A 23678-nucleotide genomic window follows, 5' to 3' on the forward strand; every position below is an offset into this window, starting at 1 on the left:
TGTTTTGTTAAAATAAACTGATCGTATTTTACAATAAATAAGAACCCCCGAATACTGCGTGTCTTGTGCACAGAGTGCACTGTTGAGTACTGCTCCTATGTGTAGCGCCAACTGAAAGCAAAGAAGTGAACAAAGTCTTTTGATGGGCATGAGATCATCTGTGGGTTAGTATGAAGCAGAGCCTGCGCATACACTTGTAGCTTTTAAACCCAGCCTGACACCATTTATAGAAGCAGAAACATTGGAGACTTTAGGCTAGAGATGCATGGATAACCTCTGACCATGTTGCGGCTGACAGGCTTGAGCTATTGCTTCATGATACAATTGCTCATTCTGCTGTTTTTTATTTGAATAAAGAGCTACCTATACTACACTTGAATCTGCACCCTCTGCCTTTGTTTTTTGTGACCATGTTACTAATACCACTAGGGATCGATTACCTGCCTTTGAACACATTGTGGCTGATTTACTAAAGGTGTAAAGCCTGTTTGTTTTGCAAAGTGAATCTTGATTTTGCAAGGGAATTTTGACTTACCTTTGTGATAATGTTGGAAATTTATTTGACAGGAATACCCAATCTTGGGCAAGGAAAACAAATAAATAATTTTGTTTGCACATGATTGGATGAAAAAAGTCAGTAAACCTTCCACTTATTCACTAAGATGAGTGTAAATTCCCTTGCAAAGTAAAAATTGTGCATGTGATAGCAGACAGTGTAGCATCCATGGCTGCACAATTAGTTATGCAAAGTCTACTAATTTGAGCGTGCCAATGTACTCATTTATTGCTAAAGGCAGCCCATGTCTGCTTATTGCATACCTACATTTATTTTACATAAAGTTAAATTATTTCACACCAAAGTGCATTGCAACAAATGAGAGAACCACTAGTACATGACAACATATCATCTTTAGCCTCTCCATTCATTTTTCATTAAGGCAGTAATTATTGCACAAACATCAAATTGAGTTTGACATGTACTGAGACAGATGAAAGCTCCACTGAGGATACATATTCAAGAAGGAACATTGTAATTCCACCCTTATCAGCCAATGGGCTGTTAGTTTGCACTGTGAAGCCTAAATGGGAAAACAAAAAAGCAACATTCGATTGGCTGCCAGAGACAACACTTCTAAATTCAGGATTATTTAACCACCAATTTGAAAGTGTTCCTGCAAGAATCCCCTCAAATAGAAGTCTGTTGTTTTTCCTTCCGTTATGTGTGACTAGGACATTTAGCACATATTTAAAGGAGAAAATAAATACAGAAAATAAAAAACATCAGTGGTGTTATTATTACCGGGATAATGCCTCTTCTTTGTTAGGGTACGGTTATTATTGAGCTAGGTGTGACATCGATAAAGAAGGTTGAAGAAGAATTTAAGTTGGGCTGAATAACTAAATATTCTTTAATTTAAAGGAAAGGGCAGCATATAGGGTCTTAAAACGATGGAAATGTCTTAATTATCTGGCAAAAAATATGAGAAATTTTGGATATCGAACAAGTAATCAGTCTTTCCACTCTTTATGGCTAAGGTGGGAATAAATAGTTTTTGTGGTTGGAATATATGTTGGCCTTTAACTAGTCAATGGAAAAGCCAATTTGGATTAGATTCCCAAAGACTCTCATGCCCAACGAAAAGCTTCTATGGAGTTTCCGTTAGTTCTTTCAAAAATTCTACAGGATCAGATGACTAGTCAGATTAGTGGATGAACCTGAATAAACATTAAAGCCTGAGATATTTTCATAAAGGAAGAAAAAAAAAAAGCAAAGTTGGAAGAATATAGTTATGGTCACACTAGTTATACTAGTTATGGTCACCACTCCTTATAATACTACCTAAATCCTTGGTATAATAAGTACCTATTGCAGCACATACTATATTTTTTCTTCTGTGGTTTCCTTCAAGCATTTTTACAAACAGAAGCTCTAAACAATCCTCCCTTGACCATGAAATTAAGGCAGCACAATGAAATCTACTCTTATGCAGATATTTGGTTTCTGTACATTCATTGCCATAAACTGTATTGACATGGTGTATTGCAAACCCAACCCAAACACACAGGTACATTGCCTCTGAAGCAATGTTACTGGTTTAAACCAGGTATGGTCAACCTTTCGGCTCACCCTTTGTTCAGAAACCCCCAAGAACCAGCATGACCTGCACGACTTTGTCTAGCCAGTTATGCTCCAACTAGGAGTTAATCAACCCGTAAAACCGTTAGGTTGCCCATGCTTGTTTTAAATAGTTAAGACAATCTATTGTGTTCATGAGTAGAAAACTGTATTGATCGTGCACAATACTTCGGAGGCAACGCAAGTAATAATATACACAAAAAAAACCTTTACAAAATTAAAAAATTAAAAAAACAAAAAACAAAAGTATAAGTGCTGGCCTATGGATGAAATGCAGCAAAACGTCTATGAAAATTAGCTATCTAGAAATCTAACGCTCCAAAAAATAATACAGGATATGAAGTCTATAAGAAAGCATATTGAGAAAATGCTAACAGTGATGGTCGTTTTCTTCCATGCTTATGCTGCTCCTTCTACTGTTTGTTTTGGAGGCACCCGGAGATACTGAATGAAGTGTGTCGTGTACTCTTGGGGAAAGGGTATCGTCCATGAATATGTCTTCCAGTTTGGAGCCCATCTTCGTGGGCATGCTGTAGGTGGTGGATGAGTCGTTAATGTTCCTAAGGTTGTTGCTAAAAGTGATGGTACCGTCAGTGAGATCCAGGGTGCTGGTGCCAGATAAATCATGGTGATTTTGCAAAACCTCCTGGTTGCAACTGTCCAATATTTGTTCCTGCTTGATGACTCGATTTACCAGATCAGAAGAACAAAGACCTGAGGAAGGCATGATGGCGAGTCCATGGGCTCTGGCTTGCATCTCCAGTTCCTGAAAAGTATGAAATAACATTAATTGAACCATACTCGATTACCACATCCCTTTGTAAAACTTCCTATTAAATATATAATTAAAATGTACATTTTTTTAAGTATGTTGTGGCAATATGTGTTGCTATATACAGTTTTCGTAAGCAAATATTTTTTGTGGATCTGTTGGAAAATGTCTTACTGTCCACAACACTGGTTTCAATATAGGGTCTAGGCACTGCCCAATTGTTGGGTATACTCCCAAAGGGGTCTGCAAGGTCTGGATTCCATAGGAATGGACCATGGCCCTAGACTTGTATTGCACCCTGTGGCTAACTACACATGTTGCACAAAGTGCCATGTTGAGCATCAATAAAGGATCTAGTGCAAGCAACATTAAAGACCACCCCCACGGTGTGTGGTCTGGGTATGGCTCCCAAGGTTTTACTGAAATTGCACTGATCAAGATACACTGCTTCTATTTGTATTAGGAGAAAAAGTCAACAGAGGTTTGGCAATGCTAGAATCTACTTTATACTTCTTTCTAATGGCTGCTAAATACCTACATGAGAGCATTCATATGGCAGTAGGTGCTTAAGGTCTATGCATATGGTTTCCTTTCAGGGCCATAACTACGTGTGATGGGGCCCTATAGCTTTTCATTTCTTTATTTATCAGGCAATAGTACAGAGGTCTGAGGCCTCGTACACACGGCCGAGTTTCTCGGCAAAAACCAGCAAGAAGCTTGCTTAGTTTTTTTTTTTGCAGAGGAAACCGGTCGTGTGTACACTTTTCAACAAGGAAACTGCCGAGGATCTCGTCGGGCCAAAAAGAAAGCATGTCTTCTTTTTCCCCAACGGGAATGGGAAAATTTGGCTCGCCGAGATCCTCGGCGGCTTCACAAGGAACTCGACGAGCAAAACGATGTGTTTTGCCCGTCGAGTTTCTCGGCTGTGTGTACGAGGCCTCACAGCACACTAGTATAAATTTGTACAATCCAAAGGTGACACATACAGTGACCAACGTTGAGACATAATCTGTATCAGAACCAACAATACAGAACAGGTGGAGTTGTAAATTTCAAGCACAAGAAAACCTGTTATTCATGAGTTGAGTACACTGGTCAGCACGGCACCCAGGAGTCACTTTACCCTGCGTTTTTTTAAACAATATAAAGGGTGGAAAGGAGGAATAATGGGACAGAAAAAGGGGGGGGGGAGGGAAAAGAGGAAATCAACTCTACTCCTCTGACCTTCTTGTGGTTATTAGCCCTCCACCAGTGATGCTGGATAGGGTTTAGTGTACTAGAGATGCATACTCAGCAGAGTATAATTTTTCTCTCATGCCTCTCTCCATTGCAACCAAGTCCTCCATTTCGCTGATTTTGTCAACTTTTTTCAGTCAGATGGTGATCAAGGGTGCTTGTTTTTTCCCCAAGAAGTGGGATGCAGCTTCTCGCCCCAGTCACCAATAATGGTATAATTTAGCGTCCTAACTGTTTCTTTAGCAATTTAACACAGGCTTCAAAACTTTATATATAGAGTAATATTTTTACTTTTTTACTTTTGCATGATTTGAAGGAAGCAGTAAGCTGCTGTCAGCCTTATACGTGTTTTCCTAGCGTGTTTTCTCATAACAAATTACTGCTTTCCCCGCCAAATGCTATAGCAAGTTTTGCTTGATTATTTACAGTTTTTGTTATGAATATTTAATAACCCAGTCAATCACCAGTATTCAGGGGCCTAGTAAAGGTTGCTGTAGAGGTGTTAATATACTTGAATCACTTCCTTTGACATGGTCTTTGCTCCAGAGCTTAGGCCTTAAAAGAAAAATATGGCCAAAGCTTCTTTGGCCATACTTTTCATGTGGGACATCTACGTCTTCTGTGACCCTGAATCAGACTTATTCCAGACTGGGTGTATGCCAACAATAATGTCAGGATCCATCCAGATGCCTTAGGCCTCGTACACACGACCGTGTGTAGGGCCTACCGGACCGGATTCCTGGGCTAGCGGACAGGTTTCCAGCAGACAAAAGTTTCTTAGCATGCTAAGAAACTTGTCCGCTGGAACCATGTCCGTCGGACATGTCCGATGGTCAGTATGACTCATCGGACATGTCTGCTGGTTATGACGTATACCCAGCGGCCCGAAATCCCGCGCATGCGTCGAATTGATTCGACGCATGCGTGGAAGCATTAAACTTCTGCGTCAGAGAACGTCGGTGTCGTATACGTCACCGCGGTCTCTGTCCTCCCAGCAGACATGTCCGATGAAAACGGTCCGCGGACCGTTTTCATCGGACATGTCTGGCCGTGTGTACAAGGCCTTACAGGTAGCTGGCTCAGCCTTTCAATAGGCCCCTAAGAACCTGAGCCAATGGCTCCTGCCCCCTCTCCTGCACAGGAGGAGTAGAGCCAAGAGCGGTGACTGAAAGTTACTGCTCTGTGCTCAGAGTGGACCCCAGAACTGAGTGTTTAACATTCACGTGATCGCTTGGTTCTTAGGCTTTGAAGGGGGCAGCTTGTATGTATTTTTATTTTTTTATATTCCCATACAATTTAATACTTTTAGGACGATGTTCCTGTTAACTGTCTGTCTTTCTATGCACACCTTTAGGCCTAGAGTAGGGATTGCCAAACTTTCCAAAGTTTACTACCCTTCAGGCTTTAGAAGAGCCAGACTGTGGCAAGTGGGAGTGGATAATGCCCAGTCATTGGTGTCAGTAGAAGGAATAGTGCCCCATTGTTGGTTTCAGTGGGAGGAATAGTGCCCCATTGTTGGTGTCAGTGAGAGAAATAGTGCCCCATTGTTGGTGTCTATGGAAGGAATAGTGCCTTATCATTGGTGTCAGTGGGAGGAATAGTGCCCCATTGTTGGTGTCTACGGAAGGAATAGTGCCCCATCCTTGGTGTCAATGGGAGGAATAGTGCCCCATTAATGGTGTCAGAGGGAGGAATAGTGCCCCATTATTGGTGTCAGTGGAAGAAATAGTGCCCATCATTGGTGTCATTGGAAGAATAGTGTCCTATCATTGTGTCTGTGGGAGGAAAAGTGCCCCATCACTAGTGTCAGTAGGAGGAATAGTGTTCTTTTATTGGTGTCAGTAGGTGGAATAGTGCCCCCTCGATGGTTTTTAGTGGAAGGAATAGTGCACCATCGATGGTATCAGTGGGAGAAAGAATGCATCAAGTGCCAGATAAGGGAAGACCAAAGGGCTGCATCTGGCCCCTGGGCCACAGTTTGGAGACCACTGGCCTAGAGGTCGGAAGAAGCAAGAATCCTGAGGATGTTGGCTACTAGAGAAATAATGTGTCTGCTCTAGGGGAAATAACTACAGCTATCTCCCAAAAAGAGTTGGTGAGTGTCTTGTCCACACATGAGTCTTCTCAGCTCTCCTGTCTTGGAGCACCCGGATCCAGATACCACTAGTACCTTAATCTCCAGGGAGCTGTGTGTATTCCAGCCAGAACAGCCAGGTTTCATTGCGTAGGAGGTTGCCTGACATATTAAAAATTGTGTTCATTTTACTTGAAATATGAGAATTAAATAAATTTTGCTTTACTCTAAATTGTGTGAAATTCACAACAGAGGGTCTAGAAAGACATGCAGAAGACCAGTTCTGGCAAGCAACCTTTAGGTATCCTGTGCTCCCTCCCTCCCTTCGTCTATTCAGTCTGCAAATAAATTGCTCTAAATTAATCTTTAAAGTGACTGACATCCATCCTTTTTTCTACTCTGAGGAAAGACTCACCAGAGTTGAATGTGTCTGAGATCTTTTTGCCATGTAAGCATGCATAGCACATTCACAATGAAGCCTATTATTCAGTTGGATATCAATCCTTATCGAATACAGGACTGTAGTGATGCTTATACATTATTTATATCAAAATTCCGAATGCTAGTGCTTCCTCTTTGGGCTGACAGTGGTGCCTCTACTGCATTGAAATCCTCAGTAGCATTGTTGGCCCTACATACTGGGTTTCAGAAGATCAAACAGTTTGGGGGCCACATAATAGTCACATTGTCTGCTAAGACTGTAGTTATGCCAAGAATCAGTTCTGACATACACAGAAATATGTTTAAATATTATCTTTAAAGTGGTTGTAAGCCCCTACATATACACGGGGTACAGTAAACACAATTTTTTAATTGCTAGCCCATTTTGCATTCTGTGTAACATAAAGAAATGGTTTCAGCCATCTGCACTTCCAAAAATCCTTTTATTGAAGCTTCATATGACAAGTGGTTGACAGATGGAGCAGGGGACAAAGAGGTAGACGCGTCTACCTCTTTGTCCCCTGCTCCATCCATCAAACCACTTGTCATATGAAGCTTCAATAAAAATATTTTTGGAAGTGCAGCCATCTGGAACCATGTCCTTATATATAGAAGGATATGCTTTGTTAATTTTTTATTTCAAAGGTTATTTGCCCTATTTATTGTTAATAAATAAAAAAAAGTACAGGGGTCATGTAATAAACCTGCAGACTTTCACATTCCTTGGATTTTGTGAGCATGTTGGGTTCTGAATAATCACCGGCTAAGTCAAGGTCATTTAAGTGAAATGTTTTGGCGGAGGCGTGCACAATAACAGAAGACTGATGACACGTGTCAGTACACATTATCAGTAGGCTTTTTTATCAAGCTAAAATTATCATTACCTAACACCATGGCCCCAAGGCTCGTTATATGCTATGACTATTTAGCTAGGATAATTACACCTTGAGCTCATTATCAAGGTGCCTAGTGAAAGATAGAAAGGAAAAAAAAGTGTGAAGTCGAGGAAGTAAAATATATGTAAATGACTATTAATTGCTCTGAATATGAAAATCGTTTCCCAAAGGAAAGCAGCTAAACTACCGTATCTGGCGGAATACTCTTATTAGAGAATTGTATTAAAGAGTTTTCAGTGGTATTCTATTTTCAATGGTGTGGCTTCAAATTACATTTTTTGTCATAGTCTTTCCAGTGCTATTCCTTCATACATTTTTTTACTTGAAAGTATTATTAAATTTTTCTTTTTAGATTTAGGTACGCTTTAAGCATATGTTGCAGCTTACCAATCTTTAGAAGGGTGGCTGCAATCTTTAGAACAGACCCGATACTGTGGCAGGTTGCGCTAAACGACTTACCTGTCCGTCATTTCGTGTAATAGATACTGTGGGCGCGATGTCCACCGGCCAACCGCGATCGCTCCACAGAGAGGCAGAACGGGGATCTGCCTATGTAAACAAGGCAGGTCCCCATTCTGACAGGGAAAACATGGAGATCTGCTGTTCCTAGTGATCAGGAACAGCGATCTCTGTGCTGTCTCAGTAAGCCCATCCCCCACACAGTTAGAACACACCCAGGGAACATAGTCCCCAAAAAGTGTCACGGGGTCAGATTTGTCCGCCACAATGTCACAGTCCCAACTCCAATTAAAAATCAAAGATCGCCGCCATTACCAGTAAAAACATAAAAAAAAGCCCAAAAATCTATCCCCTATTTTGTAGACGCTATAACTTTTGCGCAAACCAATCAATATACACTTATTGCGATTATTTTTACCAAAAATATGTAGCAGAATACATATCGGCCAAAACTGATGAGGTTGGGATATGTATTATAGCAGAGAGTAAAAAATGTTGTTGTTTTTTTTTTCAAAATTGTTGTATTTTTTGATTGTAGTGCAGAAAAAAAAGACCGCAAAGGTGATCAAATACCACCAAAAGAAAGCTCTATTAGTGGGAAAAAAAGGACATGTTTTGGTAAAATGTTGCACGAGTGCACAATTGTCAGTGACACAGAGCTGTAATGGCCTTGTCATTAAAGGGGTTGTAAAGGTACAATTTTTTTCCCCTAAATAGCTTCCTTTCCCTTAGTGGAGTCCTCCTTCACTTACCTCATCCTTCCATTTTGCTTTTAAATGTCCTTATTTCTTCTGAGAAATCCTCACTTCCTGTTCTTCTGTCTGTAACTCCACACAGTAATGTGAGGCTTTCTCCCTGGTGTGGAGTGTTGTGCTCGTCCCCTCCCTTGGACTACTGGGGAGTCAGGACGCCCACTAACACACAGCTCCTTTCTCTATCTGCAACGTAGAGAGCGTCCTGACTCTCCTGTAGTCCAAGGGAGGGGGCAAGCACGACACTCCACACCAGGGAGAAAGCCTCACATTACTGTGTGGAGTTACAGACAGAAGAACAGGAAGTGAGGATTTCTCAAAAGAAATAAGGACATTTAAAAGCAAAATGGAAGGATGAGGTAAGTGAAGGAGGACTGCACTAAGGTAAAGGAAGATATTTAGGAAAAAAAATTGTACCTTTACAACCCCTTTAAGGGGTGAAATCCTTCCGGGGCTGAAGTGGTTAAAGCATATACATTTTTTCTGACTATAGGTCAGCTTCAATATGCAGCCTGGCTATTCTCTAGTCCAGCCTTTTTTAACCATGGTGCCCACCCTGGGGTGCCTTCGGGTTTCTCCAGAGGTGCCTTGGCAAAATGCCTAACAATTGTCCAAAAATTGCATACAAGCCAGCGGGTGGATCACAAGATTTCATTGTGCACAATTACAACTTTCTAGCTGCCAGAGTTCTTACAACCAATGATGTCATAAGGAAGTCAGGTGCCTGCACAGCATCCTTTTACCCCTCCCCTACCTATCTCCATCAGCACTGGGGTCACATTAACTGAGCGAGGGAGACAAACTGAGGGAGAAGAGAAACACTGGAATACTAGTCAGTACCAGTGTGCAAAGGTGTATTTGCTTTGTAAGAATAAATCACCCCCAACGTTAGATGTCCTACATGTGTGGATGTCGCTACATTTTAGAATGGGGTGCCTCAAGATTGTGCATCATTTTTTAAGAGTCCCTCTAGACCAGAAATGGGCAAACTACGGCCAGCGGGCCTTATATGGCCCGGCGGACCTTTTAATCTGGCGACCACCCGCGATCTCCTTGTGCCGCGATCGGCCTATGCTTCGAGGGGGCTGGAGCGAGGCGAGTGCAGATAGGCTGCGGAAGCTCCGCCTCCGACCGCCTCTCGCCCTGGGAGATTGGTGGAATTGCTCTGATAGGGCGGTACCACCTACGTCACTGCCACGGGGAGACACAGGAAAGGAGCTGTCCGGAGGCCGCAGATAACACAGCGGTCACGTGATCACACAGCGTGCGAACAGCAGGATATGGTAAGAGAGGCCAAAAAGAATAATTTAAAATCACTGTGCCATCAATTGTCACCACTGTGCCATGCCAAATGCAGACACTGTGCCATGCCATCAAACGCAACCACCGTGCCCATCAATTGTCACCACTGTGACATGCCATCAAAAGCAATCATTGTGCCATCAATTGTCACCACTGTGCCATGCCATCAAACGCAGCCACTGTGCCATCAATTGTCACCACTGTGCCATGCCATCAAAAGCAATCACTGTGCCATCAATTGTCACCACTGTGCCATGCCAAATGCAGCCACTGTGCCATGCCATCAAACGCAGCCACCGTGCCCATCAATTGTCACCACTGTGCCATGCCATCAAAAGCAATCACTGTGCCATCAATTGTCACCACTGTGCCATGCCAAATGCAGCCACTGTGCCATGCCATCAAACGCAGCCACTGTGTCATCAATTGTCACCACTGTGCCATGCCATCAAATGCAGCCACTGTGCCATCAATTGTAGTTTTGTAAAATAACTATTTTTATGCTTTTCTACCTTAAATTAATCTAAACATTTAATGTTACAAATTTAAATTTAATTTATATTAATTAACACATACACACCATCCATCTACTCTTGGGCCAGCCCCCGGGTCCAATATATGAACCCGTTGCGGCCCTCGAGTCAAAAAGTTTGCCCACCCCTGCTCTAGACTGTCCATCATTTTAAAGGCTGGCTTGACTGAAAAAAGGTTGAGAGACACTGCTCTAGTTTAGCTCCTTGGACGTTTGATAATAATAAAAAAAAAATACTTAAAACAAAAAGTTAAAAACACAAACCTGTATTCTGAGCAGCAGGTGTCTGTTGGCATGTTCAAGCTTCTTCTGTTTGTTCTCGAGCTCCTTCGATCTCTGCTGCTCTCTCTGAAGTTTACGTATATAATCCACGGAGGCTTTCAGAATGGTTCCCTTGTTCCACCTCATATCTCTGGAACACAAGATACAATCACGTTTAATCATTTTAGATTTTATAAAATTATTTCATTAATAAAGTAGATTTTCATATATCACAAAACAGCAACAACAACAACCAATAATAAAAAGAAAAGACGTTTACAGTCATGGTCAGAAACTATTGGCATCCCTGCATTTCTGTCAGATAATGCACCACTTTGCCCAGAAATAGATTTCAATTACAAATGTTTAGGCATTCTCATGTTTATTTCTTTTGCTGTATTTGTATTATACAAAAAAAGTGGAAATCAAATCTGACACATTCCACGCAAAACTCCAAAAATGGACTGACCAAAATGATTAGCACCTTCTGAAAAATCGTAAGAAATAATTGCATTCCAAGTTTGTGATGCTCCTGTAGTTTGTAATTAAACTTGTATCAATTAACAGGTGCTGACAATATAGAAATCACACCAGCAACCAGTTAAAATGTTAAAAAAATTGACTCAACCTTTCTGTTATGTGTCTGTGTGACACACGGAGCATGGAGAAGAGAAAGAGCAGCAAAGAATTGTCTGAAGATTTGAGGACAAAAATGTTAGCAAAGCATGGACAATCTCAAGGTTACAAATCCATCTCCAGAGATCTTAAAGTTCCTGTGTCCACCCTGTACAATATTGTCAAAAAGTTTGCAATCCATGGCACTGCAGTTAATCTCCCTGGACATGGATGAAAGAGAAAAACTGACCAAAGATTGCAACAAAGGATTGTTCGAATGGTGAATAAAGAACCTCAATCAACTTCCAGACAAATTCAAGCTGACCTTTAAACACGTGGTACAACTAAGTCAAATCGCACTATACGGCGCCACCTGGAAAGGAATGCTAAGGTAGGAGACCCAGGAGCAGTGGCGGCTGGTGGGATTTTTTTGGGGGGGGGCGGCAAACAGTATGCCACCCCCCGGGTCGGTCGGTCGGTCAAGAGCACTTACCCCATCACTGATGACTTTCCCCTGCTCGGCGGCGGCCTCCCATTCTCCAACACCGGCGGCTTCTTGTTCTCCTGCTCTCCATGGCAGCGGTTTCTGTTTCCTCCCTCCTTGGCAGCCAATCAGGGGTCTTCTTGTTTCGGTCAATCGAAAACAGGTCTCACAACCGCTTCTGATTGGCCAGATTGAGCATTAGTGTTTCAAAAGTGAATATTTATTCACTGTTGTAACACACCTGGGTGGGCTCCAGGTTGCATGCTTTGTGACCCAAGCCCACCCGATTTTGAAGTCTATTAGAGCCGCTGTAATTCATGCGTCGGTGACCCAAAAGGGGACGGACGCATGAATAGGGGGTGGCCACAGCGGCCATGGAAAGATTTGTGCTATGCATGAATCTATCCATTACCATCTAGGGGGTGGCCTGGAGAGAGGGGGCGGTGCCCGGGCGCCCCTAATGGACAGACCGTCACTGCCCAGGAGGACCCCACTACTGACACAAAAACATAAAAAATCCAGTTTGGAGTTTGCCAAAACTTACCTAAGGAAGCCAAAATCCTTCTGTGAGAATGCGCTGTGGACAGACGAAACAAAATTACAGCTTTTTGGTAAAGCCCATCATTCAACTGTTTTCAGAAAAAGAAAAGAATACAGTCCCTACAGTCAAACATGGTGGAGGTTTACTGATGTTTTGGGTGCATGGCATTCTAAAAATCTGAAGACTACTAAACTATTCTGGGGTGCAATGTAGGACCCAGTGTCAGAAATCTGGGTCTTCTTCAGAGGTCATGGGTCTTACAGCAGGACAATGACCCAAAGCACACGTCAAAAAGCACCCAGAAATGGTTTAAGATAAAGTGCTGGAGATACTGAACTGGCCAGCAATGGGTCCAGATCTAAATCCTATAGAGCACGTGTGGAGAGATCTCAAAACAGCAGTTGGGAAAAGGAACCTTTCTAATCTGAGAGACCTGGAGCAGTTGGCGAAAGAAAGGTGGTCCAAAATGCCAGTAGAGAGGTGTAAGAAACTCATTGATGGTTACAGGAAGCCATTGATTTCAGTTATTTGGGTGTGCTACCAAATATAACATTGAGGGCGCCATTAATTATGTCCAGTCCATTTTTGGAGTTTTGCGTGGAATGCGTCAGTTTGGCTTTTTGTTTCTCCACTTTTTTGTGTCATACCGATACAAACAAAATAAATAAACATGTGAATGTCTGAACATTTGTAATTGCAACAATTTTCTGGGCAAAGTGGTGCATTATCTGCCAATATTTTTGGTCATGACTGTATATACCAAGAACTATATATACATTCTTAGTTTAAACTTTCATGCATTCGAGGTGTTAAGCCATCTTGAGAAAAAAAAAAAGGAACAAAGCCCCAAAAAATAACCCTCCACCTCAGTTCAGCTAACCTCACCTGGTGCCCAAAGGGGTTTGGTACTCAGAGGTATGTAAGATTGTTAAAAATAACTCTTGATGTCAGATAAACTGCGAAAAATTACATTAACCACTTGCCGACCGCCGCCAGGAGATATACATCGGCAGAATGGGTCATGTGGGCAAAGCACGGCTTTGAAAATTCCGCTGTGTAGGCATGGCCGCCGCAAGCTCCGCCACCATGCCCGTGGGAACCGCGAACTCGATGTTCACCGGCCACCCGCGATCGTTTTGCGGAGAGGCAGAATGGGGAGATGTCTATGTAAACAAGTCATTTCCCTGTTCGGCCTTGTGACAGGACAGTAATCTACAGCTCCCTGTGATCGGGATCAGTGATCACTGTCATGTCACTCCTAGCCCAGCCCCCCCCCCCCACAGTTAGAATCACTCCCTAGGACACACTTAACCCCTTCCTCGTCCCCTAGTGGTTAACCCCTTTCCTGTCAGTGTAATTTACACAGTAATCAGTGCATTTTTAAAGCACTGATAGCTGTATAAATGACAATGGTCCCAAAATAGCATCAAAAGTGTCCGATGTGTCCACCATAATGTCGCAGTCACAATAAAAATAGCAGCTCGCCGCCATTATTAGTAAAAAAATTATCCCCTATTTTGTAGACGCTATAACTTTTGCCCAAACCAATTAATATACACTTTTTTTCCAAAAATATGTAGAAGAATACATATCGGCCTAAACTGAGGGGGTTCAGGTAGAGAGAGAGGGGGATCAGTGAGACAGAGGGGGTCAGGGAGAGAGAGGGGGGGTCAGGGAGAGAGGGAGGGGGTTTAGGAAGAGGGAGAGAGGGGGTCAGGGAAAGAGAGGGGGTCAGGGAGAGAGTGGGTTGTTCAAGAAGAAAAAGGGGGGTCAGGGAGAGAGAGAGTGGGTCAGGGACAGAGAGGGGTTTACAGAGAGAGAGAGAGAGAGTGTCAGGGATAGAGAGGGGTTTACAGAGAGAGAGAGAGGGGGGGGTCAGGGGAGAGAGGGGGGTCAGAGAGAGGGAGAGGGGGGTCAGGGAGAGGGAGAGGGGGTCAGGGGAGAGAGGGGGGTCAGGGGAGAGAGGGGGGTCAGGGGGAGAGAGGGGTGTCAGGGAGAGAGGGGGGGTCAGGGAGAGAGAGAGAGGAGGGGTCAGAGAGGGAGAAGAGGGGTCAGGGAGAGAGAGGTAGAGGGGTTCAGGTAGAGAGAGAGAGATGGGTTGGTGGGAGAGAGGGGGGTAGGAGAGAGGGAGAGGGGTTAAGGAAGAGAGAGAGGGGGTCAGGGAGAGAGGGGGGAGCAGGATCTGCTCAGTAAAAGTGCTCACTCACATCCCCAGGGGGCTCTCTGGCTCATGCAGCAATTTTTCAGTGAGGCTGTCGCTCGGCTGGTTCTTATTAATCTTCCCGCCTCTCCTTCACAGACGGAGCACACAGGAGGAGCAGGAGAAGGGATGAGTGTGGAGCTAAGGTAATCTGTAGGCATGCTGGAGGTGGAGTGGACGGAGCAGTGTGGGGAATAGATCCTTTCCACCTAAGACAGTTGCACAGCAACTTGCACTTCCTGAGCCATCACCCGCACTGTCCGCACACAGGGGAGGGGGGAGGAGAGGAGAGGAGCAAGTGGACGAGTTTTCCAGGGGACGGGAACTAATTTCTGCACCCCTCACCTGCTTCTCCCGCCGGCTTGTCACTTTTGCCAGATGCTTCCCCTTGCCCCCCCTCCCCCCCAGGGGCCGTATCTGCGCCCTAGGTGGCAGTGCGCCCTAGGCGACTGCCTAGTTCACCTAGTGGTAGCGCTGGCCCTGCATGCATGTGTAGGAGTTACAATACATCATCAGTGGCTGTCCAATAGAATGCCAGACTGGGAAGAAGACAGGGGGAAGATGTCAGCAGTGGTGAAGGGGGAGCACAGATATTCCATCAGATGGAACTGTAAAGGGTAAGTGTGCCATAAGAATGAACATAACACCTGTGGCATAACTGTGGCAACACACCCACTCCAAAAGTGGTAAAGTCACACTTTAAAGTTTTTTTTAATATTTTAATGTTTATTGTATTTTTTGATAAACCTGAGAAACCGACCAATTCATTATCAAAAATTATGTATCGCAATCCCCTGGAATACTGAACAGTGTTTATACAGGGAGTGCAGAATTATTAGGCAAATTAGTATTTTGACCACATCATCCTCTTTATGCATGTTGTCTTACTCCAAGCTGTATAGGCTCGAAAGCCTACTACCAATTAAGCATATTAGGTGATGTGCATCTCTGTAATGAGAAGGTGTGTGGTCTAATGACATCAACACCCTATATCAGGTGTGCAGAATTATTAGTCAACTTCCTTTCCTTTGGCAAAATGGGTCAAAAGAAGGACTTGACAGGCTCAGAAAAGTCAAAAATAGTGAGATATCTTGCAGAGGGATACAGCACTCTTAAAATTGCAAAGCTTCTGAAGCGTGATCATCGAACAATCAAGCGTTTCATTCAAAATAGTCAACAGGGTCGCAAGAAGCGTGTGGAAAAACCAAGGCGCAAAATAACTGCCCATGAACTGAGAAAAGTCAAGCGTGCAGCTGCCAAGATGCCACTTGCCACCAGTTTGGCCATATTTCAGAGCTGCAACATCACTGGAGTGCCCAAAAGCACAAGGTGTGCAATACTCAGAGACATGGCCAAGGTAAGAAAGGCTGAAAGACGACCACCACTGAACAAGATACACAAGCTGAAACGTCAAGACTGTGCCAAGAAATATCTCAAGAATGATTTTTCTAAGGTTTTATGGACTGCTGAAATGAGAGTGAGTCTTGATGGGCCAGATGGATGGGCCCGTGGCTGGATTGGTAAAGGGCAGAGAGCTCCAGTCCGACTCAGACGCCAGCAAGGTGGTGGTGGAGTACTGGTTTGGGCTGGTATCATCAAAGATGAGCTTGTGGGGCCTTTTTGGGTTGAGGATGGAGTCAAGCTCAACTCCCAGTCCTACTGCCAGTTTCTGGAAGACACCTTCTTCAAGCAGTGGTACAGGAAGAAGTCTGCATCCTTCAAGAAAAACATGATTTTCATGCAGGACAATGCTCCATCACACGCGTCCAAGTACTCCACAGCGTGGCTGGCAAGAAAGGGTATAAAAGAAGAAAAACTAATGACATGGCCTCCTTGTTCACCTGATCTGAACCCCATTGAGAACCTGTGGTCCATCATCAAATGTGAGATTTACAAGGATGGAAAACAGTACACCTCTCTGAACAGTGTCTGGGAGGCTGTGGTTGCTGCTGCACGCAATGTTGATGGTGAACAGATCAAAACACTGACAGAATCCATGGATGGCAGGCTTTTGAGTGTCCTTGCAAAGAAAGGTGGATATATTGGTCACTGATTTGTTTTTGTTTTGTTTTTGAATGTCAGAAATGTATATTTGTGAATGTTGAGATGTTATATTGGTTTCACTGGTAAAAATAAATAATTGAAATGGGTATATATTTTTTTTTTGTTAAGTTGCCTAATAATTATGCACAGTAATAGTCACCTGCACACACAGATATCCCCCTAAAATAGCTAAAACTAAAAACAAACTAAAAACTACTTCCAAAAATATTCAGCTTTGATATTAATGATTTTTTGGGTTCATTGAGAACATGGTTGTTGTTCAATAATAAAATTAATCCTCAAAAATACAACTTGCCTAATAATTCTGCACTCCCTGTAGATTGATTTATTTGTTTGCATTAAAAAAATGTCTCCTAAAATACTTACGGGTCATTTGACTTGGGTATTAAAGTCCCTAATTCTTTTATACGGTCGTTGATGTTAAATCTTCGTCTTCGTTCAACTGTAAAAAAAATATAATACATAAAGATGATCAGAGACTGGTATCTAGAACAGAATTTGTTTAAAGAATTAAAACAAAAGAACATAAAGCATGATGATGATGATAAGGGATATTTTGGCTTTATTGATAATACAGAACAAACTCAATAAATATCAAGGTAAATAAAATAAAAAAATGTGTTCATAGATCAATACAGGTCTAGAAGTACCCAGAAAATTTGAGATCTGTACAATCCCAGTCTTAAGCCTCGTGCACACGCTCGGTTTAGGCCCCGTACACACGACCGAGTTTCTCGCCAGAATTCAGCAAGAAACTCGATGGGAGCCGTATTCTGCCGAGAAACTCGGTCGTGTGTACACTTTTCGCCAAGGAAGCCGACGAGGATCTCGTCGGGCCAAATAGAGAACATGTTCTCTATTTCCTCGTTACTCAGTGAGAAAAGTTGGCTTGCCGAGATCCTCGGCGGCTTCACAAGGAACTTGACGAGCAAAATTATGTCTTTTGCCCGTCGAGTTTCTCGGACGTGTGAACGGGGCCTCACTCGGCAAGAACCAGCAAGAAAACTGCTGGCAGAGCTTTCTTGCCGAGTATACCGAGCGTGTGTACAAGGCTTTCCAGATACTCAACAAGAAAACTTCCCAGAATCTAGATGAGAAAAATAGGAAACCCGCGCATGCTCGAACTGACTTTGACGCATGCGCGGTAGCTTCCTAGGCATAGGTAGGGTGCATCAAGTTGGCGGCGACCCCATCGAATGATCGTCATACGCGATGACGTCACCACGTTCTTGCCTTTCAAGAGAACCGCGGTTCTTTTGAAAGGAGAGTCTGTGGGGAGCTGCGGTGACTCGACGCTATTGGCACTGCGCTGACAAGCCATTCACCTCTGCAGCTAGAGGTTCGGATCCCGGTCTCGGCTACATGTGAATTGAGTTTGGTGGTCTCAGCCCGGCTCCCGGTGGGTGTGCTATGCGAGGTAAGCTTGCGCTTAGTATGCCCACCCCCCTCCCACAAAAAACACCACACTTACACGCACTCGAAATTGGGTTAACATGCACGCACTTTGACCACGCGGTCTCTAAAAACAGAGGCAAAGGACTAACGGGGCTGGTTGAGCGGGCTAGATCCTCTCACTCCCTTATAGGGAGTCCCTCTGCCCCGTTGGGCTTCAAAGCGGAGCAGGTAGGGCGGGCTGTGTGGGAGGACCCCCTCACACACCCACCATTGCCACCCGGGGCATGGAGAAAGGTGGCAGATTGCCTCTGGGGGAGGCCTGCCTACTTCCAACTCCTGCAGTCCGGCTCCTCTCTCGAGTACACGCACAAAAATACACTTTAAAAAAAAAAAAGAAAAAAAAAGAAAGAAAGGAGAGTCTGTACACTCGGGCGGCAAGAAATTCTTGCCAAGAATCTCGTCGGGAAAAACAACAGTTTTTTCCTGACGAGATTCTTGCCCATGTGTACAGGGCTTTACACGTAGGGTTATGGGCTGTTCGCACCTGAAACAGGGACGCTCCAGAGCTAGTGTAAATCCAATCTTAATGTTCTATGAATGTAACAATGACCACAACTTACCTCTAGAGGGAGACATTGTACTTGAAATCACATTATTAAAAGTCTAATTCTCCAACTGCCTTTATTTTGTGCTCAGTTTTGCATTATATAATATATAACATAGGCCTGTGCTTCTACACCCAACGATAGAAAGGGGACTCATAGGGGTTGATTTACTAAAGGCAAATTTACTGCACTTTTGAAAGTGCAGTTGCCCCAGATCTTAGTAAATGAGGTAAAGTCTAACTTTACAAAGAACAACTAATCACATGCAAGGAAAACAATAAAAACAGAATTTTTGCTTGCATGTGATTGGATGATGGAAGCCATCAGAGCTCTCCCTCATTTACTAAGCTCTGGAGCAACTGCACATTCAAAAGTGCACAGTAAATAAGACTTTAGTAAATCAACCCCCATATTTTACTTATTCCAGGTCATTATCTCAGCAGTGTTAACTTTGGCAGCAAATTTCGATTTAGTTTTAGTCCCATTTTAGTCTTCTGCAATTGTTTTAGTTTTATTCGTATTTAGTTGACTAAATTTCTAGTACATTTTGGTCGACTAAAACTAAATTTTAGTCGTCTAAAATCTAATGGGTGTAGTTAAATTGTAATGCATTAGTTAACATTTCTCTACAATTTCCAAACTCATTAAATACTGCTGGAGTGAAAAATCTCATACGTTATTATTTATGGTATTGAGGTATTAACATGCACTACAGACCAATGTTACTTTTGAAGTCAAATTACAATTTAATTTTAGTCTTAGGCCCCGTACACACGACCAGTTTCCTCGGCAGAATTCAGCTTCCGACCGAGTTTCTGGCTGAATTCTGCCGAGAAACCCGGCCGTGTGTACACTTTCGGCCGAGGAAGCCGACGAGGACCTCGGCGAGGAAATAGAGAACATGTTCTCTATTTCCTCGTTGTTCTATGGGAGCTCTCGGCCCGCCAAGCTCCTCGGCGGCTTCAGGGCTGAACTGGCCGAGGAACTCGATGTGTTTGGCACGTCGAGTTCCTCGGCCGTGTGTACGGGGCCAAAGTCTTTCGACAAAAATGCCATTTTAGTTTTAGACACATTTTAGTCATGTCAAATGTGTTAGTTTAAGTCATATTTTAGTCGAATAAAATAATATTCATTTAGTCGACTAAAATGTTTTAGTTGTTTTAGTCGACAAAATTAACACTGTATCTCAGAAAGTGTTGATGTCAGTGTAATCAGGCATCAAATTGTTTCAAAAGGTTCTCAGCAAGGGCAGCATTTATATTTTTAATTAATGTGGCAAAACAAGCTTTTAAAACATGTTTTCAGCAAGTTCTGAAGTTCTGGGGAAAGCAGTAGAGTCCATGCAGTCGAATACAGGCCCACGTTGTCTCATTAAAAGTAAGAATAATAAATATGGAAATCACTGATACAGATGTCCCTCACCCCCTTATTTTAATTTTTTTTGTGTTTCATGTAATTTTTGAAGCATTGATAAAGAGGGATTTTTGCCCCCAAAATGCATTGGCTGCCTTTTGTTTTTTATATTGTGACTTTTAATACCAATAAAAGACTTCGGACTCTTAAGATGATTGGTGTTCTTTTTGGCTCATTGGCCTTAGAAAAAGTAGAGAAAATGTACCTTGAGGAAACATTAAGAATTATCTTGCTCTTAACTGTCAGGGTGATTTTGCTCCCAACCAGCAGATGGCAGTGTATATTTTATATAAGCAGCTGCTGGCATCAGCCATACATGAGAATATTACTGTGTGAGCAAAAAGTTCAACCTACTTAGATTGTGATTGTCCTTCTTCTGTCTTTCCTTGGCCAGCGCTCTTGCTTCTGACTCTGAAAAACAATAATGAGAGAAGTTGAATATTAAAGTATAGAACTTGTACATACCTCCCAACTGTCCCTGATTTCGAGGGACTGTCCCTGATTTGGAACAATGTCCCTCTGTCCCTCATTCTCCTCATTTGTCCCTCATTTTGGTCTGATCTATATAGTTGTATATAAAATGCACTTTTTATCTATCAAAAAGTATTTCCCAGTGCCAAACCTTTCATCTGATTTCAAAATTGCTGCATTTGTAAATTCCAAAAGCCAATATAAAGAAATAGTAGTGGTAAAAAAAAGCCCTTATGGGTTTAACCAATCCTATTTTTTTGTACAATTCTCCTTTAAGGGGGCGTGGCAAGGGGTGTGTCCTATGCCTGCATACTTTTGCTGATAGGTGTCCCTCATTCCCGTCTCAGAAAGTTGGGAGGTATGCTTGTAAATTTTGAGTTACGCTGCTATCAGGAACACTGCCCGAGGAAACCTCTGGGAGCTGCCTCTGCAGACTTCCTTCCAATGGTGCAAGCTCCAAATCCTTCAACCATTCTGTCTTTAATACCTTGTAAGTCACAAATGCAAAACAAGTAAACATGTCGGTAGCTTTGACTCAACTGTGGGTCCTTCAAAGTGTATCTAAATCCAAGAAACAAGAATGTAATATATATGATACTGGTCCTTAGATGTGGTGGCTGCATTCGTTTTCTTTTTTTTTTTAAGCATTTTTCTATTATTTTGCCCTGGTGATCCGGCTAGTAGCACACTTCCTGTGCTAGAATGACAACACCCACTCACTGTACCTATTGACAAGTAGCGTTGTCACCCTAAGAGTGACTAGAAACGCCTCCCCTCTCTTCTCTTCTCCATAGCATTATTATGTTATTTATTCTACTGAGTGATCTAATAGGATGGTGCTGCTGCATTCACACCTGAGCGTTTTGTCGCCTGAAGCGCGACGCCCAAAACGCTAGAGGGGAAAAAATACATTATTCTCTATGGAGATGGTTCACATCTCCACTAAAAAACGCCTGACGCCGAACAAACAAGTTCTGGACCCTTTTTTGTCGCTCGAATTTGGGCGTTTTACATTGGTGACCCTAGACCTGTAAAAAATCGCAGTAAAAAACGCTGCGTTTTGTCGCGGAAAATCGTGGTAAAAAACGCTGCATTTTGTCACGGCAAATCTCGGTAAAAAACGCAGCAAAATGCTACGCTCAGGTGTGAATGCAGCCTAAGCCTGCATTCACACCTAGGCGTAGGCGATTTGCGGCGTTTTTTACTGCGATTTGCCGCAACAAATTGCGGCATTTTTAAGGCTGCATTCACACCTAATCGCGGCGCTTTGTCCCGCGAATTGCGGCGACAAATTGCAGCGTTTTTTACTGCGATTTTTTACAGGTCTAGGGTCCACATCTCCTATGCCGAACACCGAAGCCGTCTGAAAAAAGGGTCCGGGACTTGTTTTGAGCTTCAGGCGTTCGGCGTTTCGGCGTTCGGCGTGGAGATGTGAACCATCTCCATAGAGGGCAATGGTATTTCTCCCCTCCAGCGTATCGAGCGTCGGGCGTAAATATGTCTAGGTGTGAATGAAATACTGCTGCGCTACACATGTATTCATGTCTGATTATATCTATTATAGGTGTTGTCAGGGCTTTTTTTCAGGGGGAACTTGGGGGGAACTGAGTTCCACCACCTTTGGCTCAGACCCTTTGGTGCCTGATCACCACAATCACTTGTAAACACAGAAGTCTGGTTTCTGTGTTTACAAGTGACAGCTCTGCACTCTGTGTGTAACCCCCCTGAACTCTGCACTCTGTATGTAATGCAATCCTGGTATTTAATGCCCCTTTAAGACCCTTCTACTGTTTGTGAAATCTGAACGGGGTCGTGGTTGAGTTCCTGCACCGTTATTCTGAGAAAAAAAGCTCTGGGTGTTGTGGAATCACTTACACAGTGGTTGGCTGGTCAGCATTGTATCATTTTGGATATAATGTATTTGTTTGTTTTAGTTTTACAGATTCGTTTAGGATTTGCACTGATTGTTACAATCATATTTTGTTATTAATATTTATTTTTGTAACCTAATTCTGCATAAAACATTTAACAGTGTCATTTCATGAGATCATTTATGAGGGCGTGTTTAGGGGCGGAATTAGGGGCGAGGCAATGTAGGGGTTGGGTGCGGCAACTAGTGGCAAGTAACTCTTATGCCGCGTACACACGATCGGTTTGTCTGCTGAAAACGGACCGTTTTCATCAGACAAACTGATCGTGTGTGGGCCCCATCGTTTTTTTATTCATCGGTTAAAAAACTTGGAACTTGTTTTAAAATTATCTGATGGTTAACTAACCAATAGGAAAAAAACGATCGTCTGTAGGCACGTCCTCAGTTAAAAATCCATGCATGCTCACATTAAATTAGGGGACAGGAGCGCTCGTTCTGGTAAAACTAGCGTTCGTTATGGAGATAGCACATTCATCACGCTGTAACAGACAGAAAAGCGCAAATCGTCTTTTACTAACACAAAATCAGCTAAAGCAGCCCCATGGGTGGCGCCATTGGATTTGAACTTCCCCTTTATAGTGCCGTCGTACGTGGTTTACGTCACCGCGTTCTGACATGATCGTTTTTTTAACCGATGGTATGTAGGCACGACTGATCATCAGTCAGCTTCATCGGATAACTGATGAAAAAATCCATCAGTCCGTTTTCATCGGATGGACCGATCGTGTGTACAGGGCATTAAAGGGGTTGTAAACCCTCGTGTTTTTTCACCTTAATGCATCCTATGCATTAAAGTAAAAAAAAACTTCTGTGGAAGCCAATGTAGCACCAATATTTAATAAGGGCCCAAAATACATTCCTGGGAATTACAGACCAGTTAGCCTAACATCAATAGTATGTAAGCTCTAGGAGGAGATGATAAGGGACTATATACAAGATTGGCTCCCGCTGCTGTGAATCAAATCAAATGATGCGGGCCCCGGGGGGGCGGGGCCGAGTCCAGCATTCGTATTTACGGATGAAAATGCTGGACTCGGGAGCACGCTCGCAAGGTAACCCCCCAGGGGTCATGACTGCGACTTTATGGCGGACACATCA

At 43.1% G+C, this 23678-nt stretch overlaps 1 protein-coding gene across 9 annotated transcripts in view; it reads right to left on the reverse strand.

The window, feature by feature from the left end:
* Positions 1–536: 536 nt before the first annotated feature.
* The window catches only part of MITF (melanocyte inducing transcription factor), a 279848-nt gene continuing 256706 nt past the window's right edge, over positions 537–23678 (reverse strand). For 5 of the 9 annotated variants that reach the window (XM_040359081.1, XM_040359078.1, XM_040359080.1 and 2 more), the window contains 5 exons: positions 20534–20590; positions 17133–17208; positions 12506–12538; positions 10866–11013; positions 537–2903 (listed from right to left, as the gene is read on the reverse strand). In XM_040359081.1, coding sequence (XP_040215015.1) covers positions 2508–2903; positions 10866–11013; positions 12506–12538; positions 17133–17208; positions 20534–20590 — 710 coding nt within the window. In that variant the 3' untranslated portion in view covers positions 537–2507. The remainder of the gene's footprint in view (positions 2904–10865; positions 11014–12505; positions 12539–17132; positions 17209–20533; positions 20591–23678) is intronic. The other 4 variants (XM_040359084.1, XM_040359079.1, XM_040359087.1 and 1 more) reach the window with 1 other exon arrangement.

This window comes from Rana temporaria, chromosome 7, assembly GCF_905171775.1.
Source record: "Rana temporaria chromosome 7, aRanTem1.1, whole genome shotgun sequence".
Classification (NCBI taxonomy): domain Eukaryota; kingdom Metazoa; phylum Chordata; class Amphibia; order Anura; family Ranidae; genus Rana; species Rana temporaria.